Here is a 16918-nt window from a genome sequence, read left to right on the forward strand (position 1 = left end):
GACTAGAGTTTTTGCTACAAAATGATGTAAAAATGATTCTGTTCACTCGTTCACAGAAAACAATATATTGATTTAACATTTGTAAAACATGTTTTGTGATAGAATGCCCTAATGCAAGGGAGTGACAATGTCCATGAATATTTAGTGATTCACACCTGAGAGACAAAGGGCGTCCCATAATATGAATATCATAATATGAATATCATATCAATATGAATGTGACTGAACCGAGGCAGGTAAGAAAGAGTGTGAGGAGAGTAAAATAATGTGGGTTTTTGATTATTATTTGTATTTTATTTGCAATACAGTATAATAAAAATATACACCGTGATGGTCAAGGACACATGATTGAACATACTCATCTGAACACTTGAGACTTACAACAGTAACACACCTTTGTGTCAAACATTCATTCATAGTGTTAACACTCGCACTAAGTGAGTGAGTGAAAGTGACGTGTGGCCAAGTATGGTGACCCATACTCGGAATTAGTGCTCTGCATTTACCCATCCAAAGTGCACACACACAGCAGTGAACACACACAAACCGTGAACACACACCCGGAGCAGTGGGCAGCCATTTTTTTGCTGCGGCGCCCGGGGAGCAGTTGGGGGCACCTCAGTCGTGGTATTGAAGGTGGGAGAGAGCGCTGTACATTCACTCTCCCCACCTACAATCCCTGCTGGTACGAGACTCGAACCCACAACCTTTGGGTTATGAGTCCGACTCTCTAACCATTAGGCCACAACTTTCCCCAAGATATAAAAACTACTTTTATATCTTGTGGTTTTATATGTTAAAACATTTTAAACATTCTGGCGTTGTGAGACATTTAGACAATGAAATATCACATATTTCAAAATGTTTCACTTGATTTCAACATTGTAGTCAGGAATTAGAAAAGTCTAACATCAGAGTGATATTCTCCACTGGATCTAGCTGCGCGATGCATTGCGTTGTGAGGTAAATTCTGGGTTATTTCTCTCAGCACGTCTTCTTCCAGAAACAAAAAGTAGCCGGGATGAACTCTTCACGTTTGTTTACGCGGAGGCGATGTGGGCGTTTGCATGCGCGCACGTCTCACATGGATGTTTAGAATCTGAAAAGCGCGATCAGCTCGTGGGCGTGACCGCATTAGATATAATGAATTGAGACGGGAAAACTGGACATCACGTATGTTTCATACGGATTACTTTAACAGAGAATATTTGTTTTGGACGTGACTTAGTTAATTTAAACGTAGACATTTCAGGCTTTCTATACATATATTTCTCATGTCTTTGAGGCAAGTATTCGCTGAGATTCAGGTTGTTTTATTTATGTGTCTGTGAAGAGAAGTGACAGAGACCGAGACGGCAATTGAAGTTTGCTTGGATGTCAGTTGCGGTGATTGTGACGAAGTGTGTTCATCGGTGGGCCTTTTGGCCATGCATTCATCATAGATTTGTCTGTGATACTTCTGCAGGTGCTGATACAGGTTGGTTGTGTTGCCTCGCGAGGTCGACACAGACGTTCGGCAGGTTTTACAAAGTACTTGCCTTTGAAGTACATCAGAACGTCGAAATCCAAAATAATTCCAAACATATGCGGTGCTTTTTCGTTTAGGTACCAAGTCGTCTGACAGCTAAAAGTGCTACCGCCAGACCCAGAGATCAGCTGAATGGATTCAAAAACGGTACAACTCAATTGTTTTAATTCTAGGGGAGTTGAAAAATGAGCCTATTTTCAAAAATAGTGGAGTGTTCCTTTAATATGAACTATACAGAGACGAGATGAAAAGAAAATACCACGTAAACTTTTCTGAAGACAGTCAGTTCCCCTCAGAAACGCATTCATATAAACCCCCAAATCAATATTGAGGATTTTCTTCCAATAGTTCGTGCATCATGAACAGTGAGTGATCTGCCTGCTACAGTATTTTTCTCTGTGCGTCCGTCTTCAGCGTCTCTGGCCTGTGTTAACGGGGGTTTACAGACTTCATATTTTCACATAAATTACATTTTGGAAAATGATTGCATTGCAACGTAAGTTCCAGGGGAAGGTCCTTAAGTTCCGCCATCCTACACACACGACTGACCGCCCGCTCGCACCAACAGGAGGAGGGTCATGTTAAACTCTACACTGCACTCAACCTGAGGGATTCCTGCACTTTCAGTCTTTGAGGAGACATGAAAATCAGCGCATACCGCAGGAACGGTATAACGGAAAATATTAGTGGTTTTGAAACCGTGAAATTTTCAAATCGCGGTATGCCATGAAACCGGTAATCGGCCCATGCCTAAGTGAAACCCTCTTTTTGTTTGAAATTCCTTGGTAAACTCTCTCTCTTGTCTCTGCAGCTCATCTAGCAGGCTCCAGGCCTCTCCCGTCACAATGGCCAACGAGCCAGACTCTGTCAATCCCAGCCACGCTCTGTTTGACCGCTTTGTCCAGGCGCAGACGTGTAAAGAGACACAGCAGAACTTCATCGAACTCTGTCGCCATCTGAAGGTCAAGCCGAGGGACTACAAGCACTTCTACAGCAAACTGAAGGACAGACTCAACTACTGGAAAGCCAAAGACCTCTGGCAGAAGATCGACAAGAGAGCCGCCCATCCGGACTATGAACAGGGTCAGGCATGTCACCAAAACAAGGTACCAAAAATGACCTTATAAATGAGATTTCTATCTATAAAGTTGTTTAATGCTGGGAAATGTAACCAAAGTCTGTATGTACTGTATGCAATCTCTCTCTTTCTCTGTGTTAGTGTTTAGTGTTGGGTGCGGGTCCATGTGGTCTCAGGACAGCGATTGAATTGGCTCTACTAGGTGCTCAGGTAGTTGTACTGGACAAAAGAGTGTCTTTCATGAGGAATAACGTCCTGCACCTGTGGCCGTACACCATTCGAGACCTTCTCAACCTTGGTGCAAAGAAATTCTATGGCAGATTCTGCAGTGGATCCATTCATCACATAAGTGAGCATCTATATGTTTTGCTGTTTTTTTGTTACCAAATTAATTACAGTCAACATGAATGACATTCACAACCCAATTTTGCTTCCAAAATTCATTCAAAGACCTGAGGATCTGAGAAATAAAAGGTGTTTTTGAAAGTGTCTTATGCTCACCAAGGCTGCATTTATTTGTTAAAAAATACTGTAAAAACAGAAATATTGTGAAATATTATCACAATTTCAAATAACTGTTTTCAATTTGAATATTTTGTAAAATGTTATTTATTCCTGGGATTAATCCCAGGATTCTTTGATAAAAAATGTTTTAAAGTTTGTTTAAAGAAAAATCTTTTGTAACATTATAAATGTCTTTACTGTCATTTTTGATCAATTTTATCGTTCCTTGTTGAAAAAAATCTTTCTGACCTCTAACTTTTGAATATTTGAGAGTATTTCTGAGTGAAGTGTCATTCAACACACAAAACAATGTGTAGCAGGACTTAAATGTATCCAGATTTGATTGGATTGTGAAATGTTCAACTATGATATTGCTGGTTAATATATTTTCTGGCCTACGGGATATCAGATTTAAAGGCAGCGCATGTTTGTACATTTGGATGAAAGATTATGAAAACATTTGTTTAGAATAGTGTGCACTAATGAATGGTGTACAATAGGACCAGGAATGTGTATTGAGTCGGTAAATACAGACAAATCATAGTTAAAGTGAAACTTCTTTTCTTATTGCTGAAAATGTGCATAACTTTAATTGAGGTGTACTGTAATAATGAGGTCTGTGTTTCTCTAGGTATCCGTCAGCTGCAGTTGATTCTGCTGAAACTGGCTCTGATTTTGGGGGTCGAGGTGCACACAGGTGTGACCTTTGAAGGTCTGCTTGAACCAGCAGGATCCACAGGTACAAACCAGCTTTAGTTGTTGTCACAGAAAGTGAAAAGATCTGTGGTCGTGTAGTTGAAAAATGACATTTGTCCTTTAACTTTTGGTCTCATCTCTTTCTCTCATTCTTTCTCTCAGGATGGAGGGCACAGGTGTCTCCTGGGTCCCACACAGCTGCTGCTTTTGAGTTTGATGTTTTTATTTCAGCTGGAGGGGGAAGATATGCGCCTGATGGTAAATGAAACATTTACACAGATGAGTGGATTCCATGAAATTTACTTTGTCACTTTGTACTAAAAGCTTTAAATATTTTATTTTATTATGAAATTGAATTTTATCTTTAAAATTATTGATTTTTTATGTTGTAAAAACCCTCCTTATCCAAGTCACTTTGTACTATTTATTTATTTATTTATAAGGTGAGTTTATACAATAAATTTTATTTTATTTTATTTTATTTTGTAGAACGAAAAACTTTTTTTTTTTAAATAAATAAAATAAAATAGTTTTTGTTCTAAAAACACTCCTTATTCAAGTCATTTTGTACTATTTATTTATTTATAAGGTGAGTTTATACTACAAATTTTATTTTATTTTATCCAAGTCACTTTGTACGAAATGCTTATTTTATTTTATTATTAATTAAATGTAATTAAAAAATAACATACCTTATCCAAGTCACTTTGTACTAAATACTTTTATTTAGCACAAAGTGACTTGGATAATCTTTTATTTTATTATTAAATTAAATCCATTTAAATATTTTATTATTTCTTTTTTAAGTTTTTATTTTATTGACCCTTTCCCACTGTTGTTGTTCCCCATGTGTCTTCAGGTTTTAAGATAAAGGAGCTCAGGGGAAAGTTGGCCATCGGTATCACTGCAAACTTCGTAAACCGCCGCACTAAACAAGAGGCTCAGGTGCAGGAGATCAGCGGCGTGGCACGAATATACAACCAGAAATTCTTCCAAGAGCTCCAGTCTGAGATCGGTACAGACTCACAGTTACTTCATCTCACTGAGTATATACCATCAACTGTTTTCATTCAAAAAGAAATCATTTTTTCCTCCTTGTTCAATTTAGCTGTCTCCAAAATATAGTTCTAAGTAAACCTACACACATCTTCATCTCTGCCCTGTAATTTGTTATGTTTTCCAGGCGTTGATCTAGAGAATATTGTCTACTACAAAGATGATACTCACTATTTTGTGATGACTGCAAAAAAGGGGAGCTTGTTAAAAAAAGGAGTGATAAAGCAGGTACGACACAGTGAAACATGTTCAAAGAGCTGAGGCTTTGAGAATATCTTATATAAAGGTTGAACAGAGCCTAGAAACGCTTGGAAAAGAGGCCATGCTTTTATCAGCAGAGGTGATACTTCAGGCGTGTTTCCAGCTCGCATTTACACTTACAAACACATTTATCAATCTTCACAGCTATGCTTGTCCTCTTTTGTCACTGTATTCTCACTGGAATAGCTGCAGACAGTTGCTATTTGTGTTCGCTTAGAAATGCAACCTGTATATTTAGTTCAGGTGGAGTACAAATGGAATAAATAACAACAGTAATATTGTGAAATATTATTACAAGTTAAAGTAGCTGTTTTCTATTTGAATTTATTGTAAAATGTAATTTATTCCTGTGATCAAAGCTGAATTTTCAGCATCATTACTCCAGTCTTCAGTGTCACAGGATTAACATTAAGCCATTCTTGTTTCTTGTTCTCAGGACTTTCCTGATGTCAATCAGCTGCTCGCACCTGCAAACGTCAACCAGGAGGCCCTGCAGGAGTACGCATACGACGCCGCTGACTTCTCCACAGATCACATGCTGCCGGACCTGGAGTTCGCCAAGAACCACGCGGGCCGTCCGGACGTGGCCATGTTTGACTTCACCTGCATGCACAGGGCAGAGAACGCCTCTCTGGTGAAGGAGAGGAAGGGGAAGAGACTGCTCATCGCATTGGTGGGAGACTCTCTAGTAGAGGTGGGTTATGAGTATAGTGTACGAATAAACAGGGCAGCCGATTAGACTGATAATGTAGGCAAATACAATCAGGACTTATTTTGGAACTATTTCAGAACTATATTTTTCAATCTGAGCTTTCAAAAGTACTACTGTGTCTTTGTTTGTACATTATAATGTGTGATCATTCTATATAAAATTAGAATTTTATTGTAAACACTGTTTAAACAGTACAACGGTGAATTGGCCATCAAAAATAAATATAAATATTGGCCATATTTTTATTCATTTATTTGTTTGTTTGTTTCTTTATTTAATTTTTTTTAATTTTTTTCTGCAGCCGTTTTGGCCTCTGGGCACTGGCATTGCTCGAGGTTTCTTGGCTGCGTTTGACACGGCGTGGATGGTCAGGAATTGGGGAAAAGGTGTGCTACCCCTGGAGTTGTTGGCGGAGAGGTACAGTTTACCATTTTCACACTGTTTATAACATAAACAAATTCTATTTCAAATAAATGCTGTTTTTTTTTCTCCATATTTTCTATTTATCAAATTATCCTGAAAAAATGCATTACGGTTTCCACACATATGAAGCAGCACAAATGTTTTCAACATTGATAATAATAAGAAATGTTTCTTGGCCAGCAAATCAGCATATTAGAATGATTTCGGAAGGATCATGTGACACTGAAGACTGGAGTAATGATGCTGAAAATTCAGCTTTGCATCACAGAAATACATTTTTTGTTTGTTTCTTTATTTAATTTTATAAAATTTTTTCTGCAGCCGTTTTGGCCTCTGGGCACTGGCATTGCTCGAGGTTTCTTGGCTGCGTTTGACACGGCGTGGATGGTCAGGAATTGGGGAAAAGGTGTGCTACCCCTGGAGTTGTTGGCGGAGAGGTACAGTTTACCATTTTCACACTGTTTATAACATAAACAAATTCTATTTCAAATAAATGCTGTTTTTTTTTCTCCATATTTTCTATTTATCAAATTATCCTGAAAAAATGCATTACGGTTTCCACACATATGAAGCAGCACAAATGTTTTCAACATTGATAATAATAAGAAATGTTTCTTGGCCAGCAAATCAGCATATTAGAATGATTTCGGAAGGATCATGTGACACTGAAGACTGGAGTAATGATGCTGAAAATTCAGCTTTGCATCACAGAAATACATTTTAAAATATATTAAATTTGAAAATGTTATTTTAATTTGTAATAATATTTTACATTATTAATGTTTTTACTGTATTTTTAGTAATAAATGCAGCCTTGGTAAGCATAAAGTACTTATTTAAAAAACATTAAAATCTTAGCTACACTGAACTTACGAACTGTATGTAACGATATAAAACAATATAAAATGCATACATGATGCAGCAGTGCGTTATGCTGTGTATATCTTTTACAGGGAGAGCATGTATCAGTTACTCTCTCAAACGACTCCAGAAAACACCAGCAAGAACTACGCATCCTACAGCATCGATCCTTCCACACGTTACCCGAACGTCAGCCTGTCCTGTATCAAACCCACACAGGTCAAACACAAAGTCCTAGACGCACACTTACACACATGCAAAAGCTGCCTGATGTAACTAGCAATGGAAGTGTTTTTTTTATCATCATAGAGGTTTTATTTAAGACTGTTTGTGTTCAATTTAAAGGTCAAGCGTCTGTATGACATAGAGGATTGTAAAGCCAAGAAACAGATGAAACCCATCATAATAATTAAACCTAAAAAAGGTAAATGCCATACAACAGTTACTGTATCTATGTATCTATATAATATGGTATCACATATATATAAGGTATCACTTTAACTTCTAAAACACTGAGTGTGTTTAGCATTTTAATTTAGTTTGTTTGTTTGTTTGTTTAACCATAAGTTTGTTGAAAAAGAGCAAAAGTTTTAGTGTTTCATGGCCTTTTAAAGAGCCTGTTATTGATACATGCAAGTGAGTCTACTGGTCTTTATAGTGTATATAGTATGAAAATGCAGAGAAACACAGAGTTTACAGTGAAATGATGAACTGAATTTGTGTTTAGAGTCTCTCAGGCGTCTGGAGGATCTGCTGTCCTGGTGTCAGAAGAACACAGCGGGGTACAAACATGTGAAGGTGAAAGACCTGAGTGAGTCCTGGAGGTCCGGCATGGCTCTCTGCGCTCTCATCCACAACTTCAGACCTGAACTCATGTAAGATCACCTTAACCAACAGCGAACAAGAATATTAGTAACTCTTAAACATGCAGAGCTCAGTTTTGTTGTGAAAAGTTCTTGCTAGATACACTACAGCTCAAAATTTGGAGGACAATAAGATTGTTTTCATAGAAATTAATACTTTTATTCAAGGATGTATTAAATTGATCAAAAGTCACAGTAGAGACATTTATGATGTTATAAAATATTTCTATTTAAAAAAAATCTGTTAATCGAATCCTGAAAAAAAATATCACCTCAACTCGAATGGAAGCTTGTTTCCACAACTGAATAAAAATAAAAAAAGGTAATTGCGACTTTTACATTTGCAGTTGCGTGATATAAAGTCAGAATTGTGTGTTGTAAATTCGCAGTTACGAGGGAAAAAAGTCATAATTGTGAGATAAAAAGTCGCCTTTTTAAAAGATTTTATTCAGTGGCGGTTATGGGCTTCCTTAGTTTTCATTACTGGAGTAATGATGCTGAAAATTCAGATTTACCATCACAGGAATAAATTACAATTTAAAATATATTCAAATAGAAAACATTTCGATTTGTAATAAGATTTTACAATATTACTGTTTTTACTGTATTTTTTATCAAATGATGATTTGAGCGAGATGATAGATAGATAGATAGATAGATCGATAGATGGATGGATGGATATAGATAGATAGATAGATAGATAGATATGGATGATGGATATAGATGGATAGAGGGATAGATATAGATATAGATAGATGGATGGATGGATATAGATGGATAGATGGATGGATGGATATAGATGGATGGATGGATGGATGGATGGATATAGATGAATGGATGGATGGATATAGATGGATGGATGGATGGATGGATGGATATAGATGAATGGATGGATGGATATAGATGGATGGATGGATGGATGGATGGATATAGATGAATGGATGGATGGATATAGATGGATGGATGACCATAGAACAATAATGACAGACAAACAGAATAATAGAACAATTAGATAGATAGATAGATAGATAGATAGATAGATATGGATGATGGATATAGTTGGATAGAGGGATAGATATAGATATAGATAGATGGATGGATGGATATAGATGGATGGATGGATGGATGGATATAGATGGATAGATGGATGGATGGATATAGATGGATGGATGAATATAGATGGATGGATGAATATAGATGGATAGATGGATGGATGGATAGAGATAGATAGATAGATAGATAGATAGATAGACTACACTGTAAATACATTTATAATACATTTAACTGTATGCAAATAATATGCATGCTATCCTCTCTTTCAGTGACTTGTCTAGTCTAGATGAATATAATATCACTGGGACCAATAAGTTGGCCTTTGACCTCATGGAGAGAGAGTTTGGCATCACTCCCGTCATGCGTGCCAGTGAAATGACCACCTGTGGGAAAATTGACCAGCTCTCTATGGTCGTCTACCTCACACAGATACGCAACGCTCTCACTGAGAAAGAGACCCCAGCAGGTAATGCGGGGCCATTTCTGGAGGCATTCATAACTTTGAAATGCATATTTAATGATGTCTGAAATATATACTAGCTGTTGCCTTTATTTACACTCTCAGAAAAAAATGGTGTAATCTGTCACTAGAGCAGTACAAAAACCAAAATGTACATCTTTGTACTCTTATTTACCCCTAAATCGTACATATTAGTACCTAAAGTGAACATATTAGTACCTTTTGAAGGGGTAATGTATGTGTAAATATGGGTGGTAGTACACTGCTGTTCACTACTGTTGGTAAGATTTATTTATTTGATCAAAAATACAGTAAAAACTGTAAAAAATAAAATAAAAGAGAAATATTATTACAATTTAAAATAAGTGTTTTCTATTTCAATATATTTTAAAATCTAATTTATTCCTGTGCTGAAAAGCTGAATTTTCAGCATCATTACTCCAGTCTTCAGTGTCACATGATCCTTCCGAAATCATTCTAATATGCATGCCGATTTGCTGCACAGGAATAATTTTTAATTATTATCAATGTTGAAAACCGTTGTACTGCTTCATATTTTTGTAAAAACTGTGATACCTATTTTTTGATGAATGGAAAGTTAAAAAGAACTGCATTTATTTGAAATGGAAATCTTTTGTAACATGAATGTCTTTACTGTCACTTTTGATCAATTTAATGCATCGTTGCTGAATAAAAATATAAATTTCTTAATAAAAAAAAAAAAATCTTACTGACCCCAGACTTATGAACAGTAGTGTATGTTAACATGCTAATGGTTGTGACCAATATTGTCACGATTTCTCAACTGTGAATTTTCCAACTTGGTTTCAATGCATGATCTGTATGAAAATTCAAGTGTAAAAAAAGGTCATTTTTAGAGTATCTAAGAGAAACAAGTTGATGAATGTCTAAGATAGCTCATATAATTGCTATCAGTGCTGCTGTCTCTTTAAGACCCCTTCCCAGCATGCACTGCTGTGAATGGGCAGTATTCTGCTGTAGTCTGTAGTCTGACAGCAGCGGCTGCAGCAGCAAATGCACTCAGCCGGGGAGAAATCAGCTGCTTATGGGTGAATCGGTGGGAGTGGATCTCAGTCTGGCCTCGACACGCACCACTCTATGAGACGGATTACAAAACGGCATCTGCAGAGGAGGAACCGCAGCCACTAGAGGGGCTTTAGGCGGCGGGATTGAGCGTTTAGTTGTTGAATGCTGTGTTTGGGAGGGGATCTCACACAGATGTGCTCCAGGTTGAGCTGTCACTCACGCAGGCTGTGGATGTGTGAATTCTGGGGAAGGGGGTGGGATCCAATACAGCTCATCTCTAACACAACACTGCAAACCGCATATTGAATGTGATGTGTGACTGAATGTGTATTTGTTCCAGTTCCAAGGGTAGGAAGTTGTTTTATTATATTTTGTTATTTGTTGCCATGTATTGCTGAAGCGATCTAGCGAATTACATCTAAAATGCACCATTTTTGTAAGGTTGTTCTGGATTATGAAAGAGATTATAAATTATGCTTTTCTTTGGTCATTATAATGTTCCGGATTTGAATACATTTTAAGCATTTTTAATTTACGTTTAATTTACAATTCACAATGTTTGTACTAAATTTATTTTAAATGTAATTATTTATTTTTATTTTGTTTTAAAATTGTTCATTTCAAAAAAAAAATTTGAACTACATTTTTGTTTTTATTTTAAATGTATTTAGATATTTATTAACTATTTATATTGTTATTGCTTTGAGTTGTTGAACAACAAAATCAGTACTTTTAAGATTGTAAGATTTTTATTTTATTATTGATTATTAGTAGATTTATTTATTTGTATTTTTATATTTTTTATTTGTTTTTTTATTTCATATATATATATATTTGAACAACATAAAATACAGTGCTTTTAGGATTTTGTTTTTATTAGCGTTTATTATTATTTTTATTTGTTTTCATTTAATAAGGTTTTGCTGCAATATGAAAAGCTTAAATAATAGATCATGTTTTTTGGACAGGTTATGTGTAATGTTTTGCTTTTTACGATTTTTGGTCATTATTTTTGGTTTGAAAATTTTTAAGCCTTTTTCCTTTTACATAACATTTTTCTTTCTTTGTCACATTAAGTTATTTTGTAATTTATACAATTGTACTTTGCTTTTAGCGCTGCGTGAGCTAACATGTATCTTCAGATATACGTGTGGAAACATTTCTGGAAGACTAATTTCTTCAGATCTATTTCCATTTATTTGCATCTCACTATTTTCGCTCCTCTTGTCTTCCTCAGAGTGCTCCAACAGCCTCTCACCCAACAACAAGACCCTCTCGCTGTCCAGAACCCGCTCGGCCGCCTTCTTCCTCAACACGCTCAAGCGCAACTCCCTCCAAAGACGCAAGGTACTCCAACACCTGCCTGTTATCATGTAAAACAACCCCCCTATTGATGACATTGTAGCAGTAGTGCCTGTCAAAGATCATGTGTAGTGTGTTGGGAGAAATAGAGCATGTGCAGTCTCTGTCGTAATGAACCACAGCATTGAGGAAAACACTAAATGCCCCCGTTACACACACAACTGTTGCCAAAGCTAATTACTCCCATGCTGTCGCTACAATGAGGAAGTTAAACGAATGATAAAAGGATGAGACCAAAAGGATGCTACTGTTTGCTTGCTGTGCATTTGCAGTGCAGGATAATGGTGAAATCATTGTTTATTTCTGTCGATCTGCTGTCGCCACATTACGTAACCTGAGCTGTAAATGAGACCATGTGACCTGTCTCTCAGGACAGACTGGCATCGGAGAAAGGACCAAGACAGCAAAAGATGAAGGAGAAAGAAGAGGATAAGGATGTGAAAGAGGAAAAAGTAAGTGGTGAAATAAAGTTTCTCAATGAAATGGTGCAAGAGTGCTATTGCAATGCAGTGTGTGTGTGTGTGTGTGTGTGTATGGAGATATATATGAATAGTCGATTCTTGTAATGCATTGCTTCATATTCATTATATGTGCAGTAGGGCTGGGCGATAATTCGATAACGATAATTATCACGATATAATTTCCCTCGATGTGAAGAGTGCGATAAATGTTCGATATAATGTTTATGCCCCAAAAGCGGAACGAAACCGCGCGACTTATTTGAATCGCGCCCCACGGACCATTTATCCGCTCTGATCAAAGTTCAAACAGCCGCGCGGCACGAGCTCACTAGAGCAGATGCGTTTTACTCGGTCACGCGACCATTAAGCAGCGCTTTGAGATCCAGTGTGAAGTGCTTGAATGCAGCGATGAACACAAATGACTCGGTGATTTAAACTAGTTTAAAGCCAAACAGGAGAAATGCTGTGTGCAACGAGACAGTCAGAAGGCTTTTCAATCTACAAATCGCCATCATTTACCATGGATTTACTGTAGTAACACTCACTGCACCAATGGTATTGTGGCAGAAATTTGGGATATTCACACTGAATTTTATTAAAGGAGTAATGATATATAATTGTAGTATGTATTTGTGATTAAGCTATAGCATGTGTGCATTTATACTGAATGTTTTTAGACTACTGTTTTTCATACAAATAGGCTACCTAAAATTGATCTTTAAAAAAGCATCATATGACCCCTTTAACTGATTTTGATAATGAACAAAAATTTGCTTCTGCGTCCTAACTCAAGCTACTATCAAATGTGCATTTCTAAGAGACAAAAAGTGATATAATTATTATTAATATTATAGACCAATTTGTGCATTAGCAAGAAAATAAGTCAGAAGTGTGAGATAAAATAGGTAAATGTTATAGGTTTAAATAGTATTTCACGCATGTATTTCAATTGTAGGGCTAATACAATATGTGCCCTATATAAATATTATATAGACCTATTGTTTAAATCAAATTTATGCTTTAAAAGTAGGGTAATCATAGCAGATTTCATCCATAGTCTGTCCGTTTAAACGTCTGCGTTTAGCTTAAAATGGCGTCTTTGAGACAGTGTTATATAAAAATTTTTTGCATTCCGATTCTGCATCCAAAGGCACAACAATACATTTTTTTCTCTTATTCCATGGATTTTACCCGTTTCCCTCCACTTGTTCCCAGTGTTTTTCTGCTACCACTATGCGCGTGCAGCTGCAAGTGACGTAACTGTGACGTCTACTCCAAATTGGTCTATTAGGCAACCCAAACCTGTTTCTTGATTTGAAACAATATCACTCATTAGAACATGCAGAAACTAAGAAATTTATTTTTCTATTTAGATATTTATTTTGTTAAGGAAAATTAATGGTCTGGTTTCTAGAACTTTCACTTTGGAGCAAAAATCTGGCTTTAAACTTGAAAGAAATAAAGATTTGACATTTATTGTGATAATTATCGATATCGACTGATATGAAAAAAATTATCGTGATAATTGTTTTGGCCATATCCCCCAGCCCTAATGTGCAGTATCTTAAACCTTTTCATATCTCCAGCCTGTGGTGCCAGTGTCCTCATCAGAGGTGGGCGGCAGTGAGCTCTGTTATTTCTGCAACAAGCATCTGTACGTGCTGGAGAGAGGAAGTGCAGAGGGCAAGTTCTTCCATCGCAGTTGTTTCAATTGTTATCAGTGCGGCTCCACTCTGCGGCAGGGCGGATACACTTTTCACTCCGACACGGGTAAGCCTGGGATACATGGTCATACCAAAAATCCTTGATGAGAAGTAGAGCTTTATTTTATTTTATTTTGCTTCATTTTATTTTATTTTTATTTCATTTTTTATTTTATTTTACCTTATTATACTTTTATTTATGCTTCATTTTATTTTTTATTATTATTTTACTTTATTTTACTTAATTTTATTTTACCTTATTATGCTTCATTTTATTTTACTTTATTATGCTTCATTTTATTTTGCTTTATTATACATCATTTTATTTTACTCTATTTTACTTCATTTTATTTGACCTTATCATACTTCATTTTATTTTACATTATTAAGGTAAAATAAAATGAAGTATAATATTTATTTTACCTTAATAAGGTCAAATAAAATGAAGTTTTATAAAGTAAAATAAAATGAAGTTTAATAAGGCTTATTTTACTTCATTTTATTTTACTTTATTATGCTTCATTGTATTTCATTTTATTGTAATTTGTTATTCTTCATCTTATTTGATTGTACTTCATTTTATTTTACCTTATACTTTATTTTATTCATATTTTATTTTTGTAGATCAATGAGTAACAGTAGGTAAAAGTAGGCCTAAATACAGTATAGAATTGAATAATTTCTGAATTATAATAAATATTTCAGCGTTGTTTTTTATATTTCTTATGTTGCGTAATGCAGTTTATTTTATTATCTATCATGCACTTGTCTCTCATCTGCTGTCATAAGGACTGAAACATCTTGATGTTATGTAAATTATTACATAAGTTTTTAAAGCTATTCATAACTTGTACGGTGTGGAATGCTGTTTTATTAGGTTCTAATTATTACAACACATGTCTAATTACAATCAACCACCTATACACACCTTCAATAATAGATCATCTTAAATGCTCCTGGCTTGTGGGGCTTGTTCAATCATTTACCCCTTGTCTGAAGAAAGCATGTAAATCTATGTTACAGCCCTTGATATTAACAGTCCAGAACATGTTGTTGAATTTGATTTGTCTTCAGGGAGATTCTACTGTGAGCTGCACTCAGCAGCCGAGGAAGAGGAGGGTGATGAAGGTCACAGAGGCTCACAGGTATGAATCACATCAGAGCTAATGAGACGCTTGATTGCCTCCTATTTACTGTCGGATCTCTTGTGTGAGGATACTGGGAAGGATATTGCTCTGAGAGTGTAGGGAGCATAATAACTTTGATTATTAAGCCATAGCTCTGTAATTCATATATGCAAAAATATATATTAAATTGATTTATTTGGACATGATACCATGGTAATATATATTTTTTTGGTTCCTAAGGTCTGTTTTTCAATTGTTTTCTTCTGTTTCATCATCTGTCAGATGAAAATTGCAAGTACCATCACTTAGAAAAATAATTGCACAGGTCTCCTCAACAAGACAGATGATATGAGGTGTCATTCATGACCATAGTGCAAACTTAAAGGGTTAGGTTGAGCTCTTATTTGTATGAGTTGTATTAAATATGTTATGATGGTATGATGATATTCACTAAGATATATTCAGCCATTTCTTATGAAACAACATGATATGACGAGAACTAATGTGGGTCAGGTGCTGCGTTAGGGAAAACATTTCCTTTCCTCTCCAGCTCTTGTGCAGGATGGTGTTTAACGCTGTGTGATTGTGCTGTGAATCCGTTTCTGTGGAGTGTGTGTCTGTGTGTGTGTGTGTGTGTGTGTGTGTCTGTGTGTGTGTGTGTGTGGGATTGGATTCCTAGTGGTTGGTCATAAGACTCTTCAGAGCTGATGCAGTTTTCTGTGAGCTACTGATATTTTTTGCAGTCAATTTTGTTGCAACCTATTCAACTGTATGACTTGAAGACAAACAGATTTAGGACTACTTATTTTAAACAAACATAATGCTAATGCAGAACTGAAGATGCGAATGCTCAGAAAGGCATAGTAAAGGAATACACAGATTTTAGACGGTCATGCATATTAACCAATAGAAAGCGGCTTGATATGAAATGTCTTTGTGAGCAATGCTTTATATGTCACTATACTATTGATAATAGTAAATCACTTAATTTCACTGTTTTATTAGATTTTTCGTATTTATTAATTTTCAGATTAATATACTTTACTAAATATTATGTCAAATAAGTATTATTTTACTTATGTAAAATAAGTCAAATTTAATTTGAGAAATTATGCATGTGTTTGTAAAAAAAAAAAAAAAAAAAAAGCAATTTCATGTAATTTTTTATTTTTATTTTACCTTTATTTAACCAGGAAATGTAAAAACTCTTGAGATTTAAAATCTCATTTACAAGAGGGTCCTGGCCAAGACAGGCAGCACATTTAGTTCCACATAAAACAAAATACATTTGTTTACATACACAGAAACATACACAAATCACTCAAAACATTTGCAATCAGGTGACTCTACAAATAGATCCTTTAAAGGGGTCATATGATGCAATTTCATTTTTTCATTTCTCTTTGGAGTGTTACAAGCTCTTGGTGCATAAAGAAGATCTGTAAATTTGCAAAGACTAAAGTCTCAAATCCAAAGAGATATTCTTTATAAAAGTTAAGAGTCAGCCAACCTAAAACTGCTCGTTCGTACACGCCCCCACATATCTACCTCACTATGTGGGAAGATTTGCATAACGCCGCCCAAATGTTCACGAAAAGAAAGAAGGCGTAACTTTTATTCTCGCTGTAGTATTGTTGCCGCCGCCGCCATGTCTTGAAGGTGCTGTGTGCTTCGTTGTGAAAGCGAAACTACTTTGTTTGGTCTTCCAAAAGAGGACGATATC

General features: G+C 35.8%; 1 protein-coding gene across 1 annotated transcript in view; it reads left to right on the top strand.

Moving 5' to 3' along the window:
- LOC107697883 (protein-methionine sulfoxide oxidase mical1-like) overlaps positions 1-16918 on the top strand; it is a 46060-nt gene that overhangs the window by 19698 nt on the left and 9444 nt on the right. The window contains exons 2-17 of the mRNA XM_016498727.1: positions 2340-2634; positions 2748-2955; positions 3742-3849; positions 3969-4064; positions 4666-4821; positions 4990-5090; positions 5560-5817; positions 6137-6252; positions 7212-7338; positions 7465-7543; positions 7847-7994; positions 9305-9501; positions 11780-11889; positions 12276-12356; positions 13952-14135; positions 15143-15213. Coding sequence (XP_016354213.1) covers positions 2340-2634; positions 2748-2955; positions 3742-3849; positions 3969-4064; positions 4666-4821; positions 4990-5090; positions 5560-5817; positions 6137-6252; positions 7212-7338; positions 7465-7543; positions 7847-7994; positions 9305-9501; positions 11780-11889; positions 12276-12356; positions 13952-14135; positions 15143-15213 — 2335 coding nt within the window. The remainder of the gene's footprint in view (positions 1-2339; positions 2635-2747; positions 2956-3741; positions 3850-3968; positions 4065-4665; positions 4822-4989; positions 5091-5559; positions 5818-6136; positions 6253-7211; positions 7339-7464; positions 7544-7846; positions 7995-9304; positions 9502-11779; positions 11890-12275; positions 12357-13951; positions 14136-15142; positions 15214-16918) is intronic.

The sequence above is a fragment of the Sinocyclocheilus anshuiensis genome, unplaced genomic scaffold, assembly GCF_001515605.1.
Source record: "Sinocyclocheilus anshuiensis isolate Anshui unplaced genomic scaffold, SAMN03320099.WGS_v1.1 scaffold78, whole genome shotgun sequence".
NCBI classification, from domain to species: domain Eukaryota; kingdom Metazoa; phylum Chordata; class Actinopteri; order Cypriniformes; family Cyprinidae; genus Sinocyclocheilus; species Sinocyclocheilus anshuiensis.